The sequence below is a fragment of the Triticum urartu genome, chromosome 5A, assembly GCF_056163025.1.
Source record: "Triticum urartu cultivar PI428250 chromosome 5A, HENAU_Tu73, whole genome shotgun sequence".
In the NCBI taxonomy this organism is placed as follows: Eukaryota; Viridiplantae; Streptophyta; class Magnoliopsida; order Poales; family Poaceae; genus Triticum; species Triticum urartu.
The window spans coordinates 479,843,477-479,846,474 of NC_141877.1; the positions used below are offsets into that span (position 1 = coordinate 479,843,477).

The window sequence follows — 2,998 nt, forward strand, 5'->3', positions numbered from 1 at the left end:
ATGTCAGGCCTGAATGCTGGTATGGGATCTGCTCGTGGTGATCAACTGGATGCAGGATTTGCGAAGCTTCAAGGCGAAGACTTCCAGTACATCATGCAATCTTATGAAATCATTGTGGGACGCAATTCCAAGAAAGGAAAGGTAGACTTAGATCTTAGCGTCGTTGGCGGAGATAGGGATGTTTCCCGCCGCCATGCACGCATCTTCTATGATTTTCAACACCGCTCGTTTGCCCTTGAGGTTCTGGGCCAACATGGATGCTATGTTCAGAGGGTCCTTCACCACCCAGGTGGTGATCCCGTTAAGCTAAAGTCCCAGGATCTCATTCAGATTGGACAAACACAATTCTACTTTCTCCTACCAGCTCGCCCCATCTTTGCATCCTTTGCTGCTCAGGGCACTCCACACTCGTTTAACCTTCGTTGCCAAACCATTCATATTGGTTCCGCCACAGCTTCTCCTCGGCAAACTCATATTCCATCACAACCCATGTCTTCATCCGGCAAGCGCCCTGCCCATTCTGATTTTTCTGCTTCTCGTAACAATGGTTATGGCGGGGCCAAATGTGGCAATGGAATTAATGTTGGCACTGGAACTCAAGGACTGTTTACAGTGCCAATCAAGATGTCTTTTGCTGAACCGAAGACCGGGCCTATCAACGTTGAACGTGGTATGTTATCATTGTTACGTACTTATGCTATATCCATTTCTCTCCTGTGTGGTTTCCTTTGCGATATACTAACATAAAATAAACAACATATTACCTGTACTAATACTATCACTACTTTCTCCTAGACTGATTTGTGAGTCACCCCCACAAAAAAAATGATTTGTGAGTTACAACTATTTGGCTACTGAAGTAGAGATAGTTCCAGTCATGAACTAATAATATACCCGCAATCGTAAATGTGCAATTCACACTTTTTGAGATATATATTGCATCAGAAGTATACTAAAATATGTGGAATCATATTGCTAGAAATTGTGGCTGTGTTGAGACAAGTTCCTAAACTAAATATAATGTCAATGGTTTTTCCTCTATCATTTGTTGTCAGCAACAACATTAATTACGCGAGTAAGAAGCCTAGATCTCATTATTGCTCACAGCTACGTACCCTAACTAGCTTACTTTATTCTGCAGCCAAAAAATTAGAAACTAGAATGGCAGACAAGGATGTAGACAATATGCTGGAGTATCATCTTACCTCATGTGCTGCAGTCATGGTATCAGTCCACTGTGATACTAGTGGTAGACAATGGATGCCTGTGGAACAACTCCATGCAGAGGTTTGTTATGCAAGATTATTCTTTTTTTCAGTTCTAGAATTCTAAAAATTAACTCTAACCGCCTTGATTAACACTAGCTAGTACGGGAAAGCATAGTTGTTGGGCTGTCAATTGGTATTAATTTTAGATTTCAATTAGTATACTTGTATGTTAAATTATAAGAAAAGCATGCGTTTGATTTATCGAATTATTCCTTTAATTAGCGTCTTGAATAAAAATTAAGTAACAATGTTTGCATCTGAAGATGTGATTTGTCCATATCAACAGGGCAAACTTAACATGTTATACCATGGAAAGATGTGTCTTGTTACATTTGTGTTAGTTTGCATCCATATTTCGGTTCACTAAGGAACTGTGTTTGCCAAGGCGACTTTGGTGGTAAAATGAATATGTGATGTTGTTAAGAATCACATGACCCTTCAATAGCCTTTTCACTTTTTTAGAGGAAAAGATCCATCAATAAACCTTGAGCTTGCAATTATTTTAAAATCCTTAGCCTTATTGTCTCATGTGCATAGAATTGTGGACAACCCACTACAAACTCACTTTCCCCTGTTCATCATAGTCAACCTTACAGAATGTGCTGATTACTTGATTTCTCTTTTATGGTAGTGTGCATTAATTTGTAAGATTCAACTCGCAGATCATGACATAGCTCGCAACATTTTGGAATGTTTTTGGACCGAAGTCTACAACCTTCCACTTGCTACCATTGAATATCAATTATCTCTTCATAAAATAATTAATAAATTCAAGACTTGCTTGCGTTGTAGGATCCCTTCAACATGGTACAAGTTGCATGATACCTCATGACCTCATTGTTTATCAGTTAATTTCCTATTAATTTGTTAGATATCTTAGTTACCGCTCTACCTTAACAGTACGCTGCTACAGCCTACAACATCGTGATAATCTGTTTGCTCCACATAGTACAGTTACACTTCTCGATTATCGCTTGTTGTGAATTTGTAAGGCATGCGAACTAATTCTTTATTGTTTTGCAGCTTACTGGAAAGTTCACTGCGATATGGCCCTATGGCAATGTCCAAAAGTACCTGGCACCAGAGGATGGCTCATCAACCAGAACAGTAGAGAGGCCATGGCACAGGCTGTTGGAGCTGCTCAAGAATCACCCGGAGAGGTTTATCATGAGTTCAATCTCTAGAGGCACAATAACATTAGAGTTCGTTTCGCTGGTCAGCTTGGCTGATAAGTTTTGCTGCCCTGAGGTTGATCAGGTCACTGCCAGGTTCGTGTCCAAAAAATAAAAATGGAGATTTCTCTTTGTTTGTGTCATCAGCTCATGTTGTAAGCCTGTCACCTCAGAGATTTCTACTTGTCTGTATCTTCAGCTCATTGTAAGCCTGTAAACCTTCGCGGGTAGGCTTTACTTGTGTACTTTTGCCACTGTCTGCTGTTAAGAAGAATAATCTGGATTTTTGGGTTGGTCGTCAGTATATTTTCTTTGCTATATTACTAATTCGCAAATTGGGTGAGTGCTTATTATCACACTTGTTTTGTGCGATACTAGAGGAATAAAAGGCTTTAGCATCTGTGGAGCAATAGCTTCTTTTCTGGTATCATTTGTTCTGTCAGTTAGCTAGGCAACATTATTTGTCATTCCAATATGCACCCTTGTGCATAATATGAGATCATTTGAACAAACTATGCCATGAATGTGGCCATAAGATTGATCATTTAGCTTGAATGC

The 2,998-nt window shown here is 39.7% G+C and overlaps 1 protein-coding gene across 1 annotated transcript; it reads left to right on the forward strand.

The window, feature by feature from the left end:
- On the forward strand, positions 1–2,687 carry LOC147972114 (FHA domain-containing protein FHA2-like). Its single transcript, XM_087522944.1, has 4 exons — positions 1–367; positions 602–670; positions 1,142–1,287; positions 2,292–2,687. The coding sequence occupies exons 1-4, from the start codon at positions 1–3 to the stop codon at positions 2,553–2,555; spliced, it is 846 nt and encodes a 281-aa protein (XP_087379070.1). The 3' UTR covers positions 2,556–2,687.
- Positions 2,688–2,998: the final 311 nt, after the last annotated feature.

Coding starts and splice junctions, on each gene's coding strand:
- LOC147972114 (XM_087522944.1), top strand. CDS start 1: ATGTCAGGCCTGAATGCTGGTATGGGATCTGCTCGTGGTGATCAACTG. Junction 368..601: donor CTACTTTCTCCTACCAGCTC/GCCCCATCTTTG, acceptor CTGGAACTCAAG/GACTGTTTACAGTGCCAATC. Junction 1,288..2,291: donor TGGAACAACTCCATGCAGAG/GTTTGTTATGCA, acceptor ATTGTTTTGCAG/CTTACTGGAAAGTTCACTGC.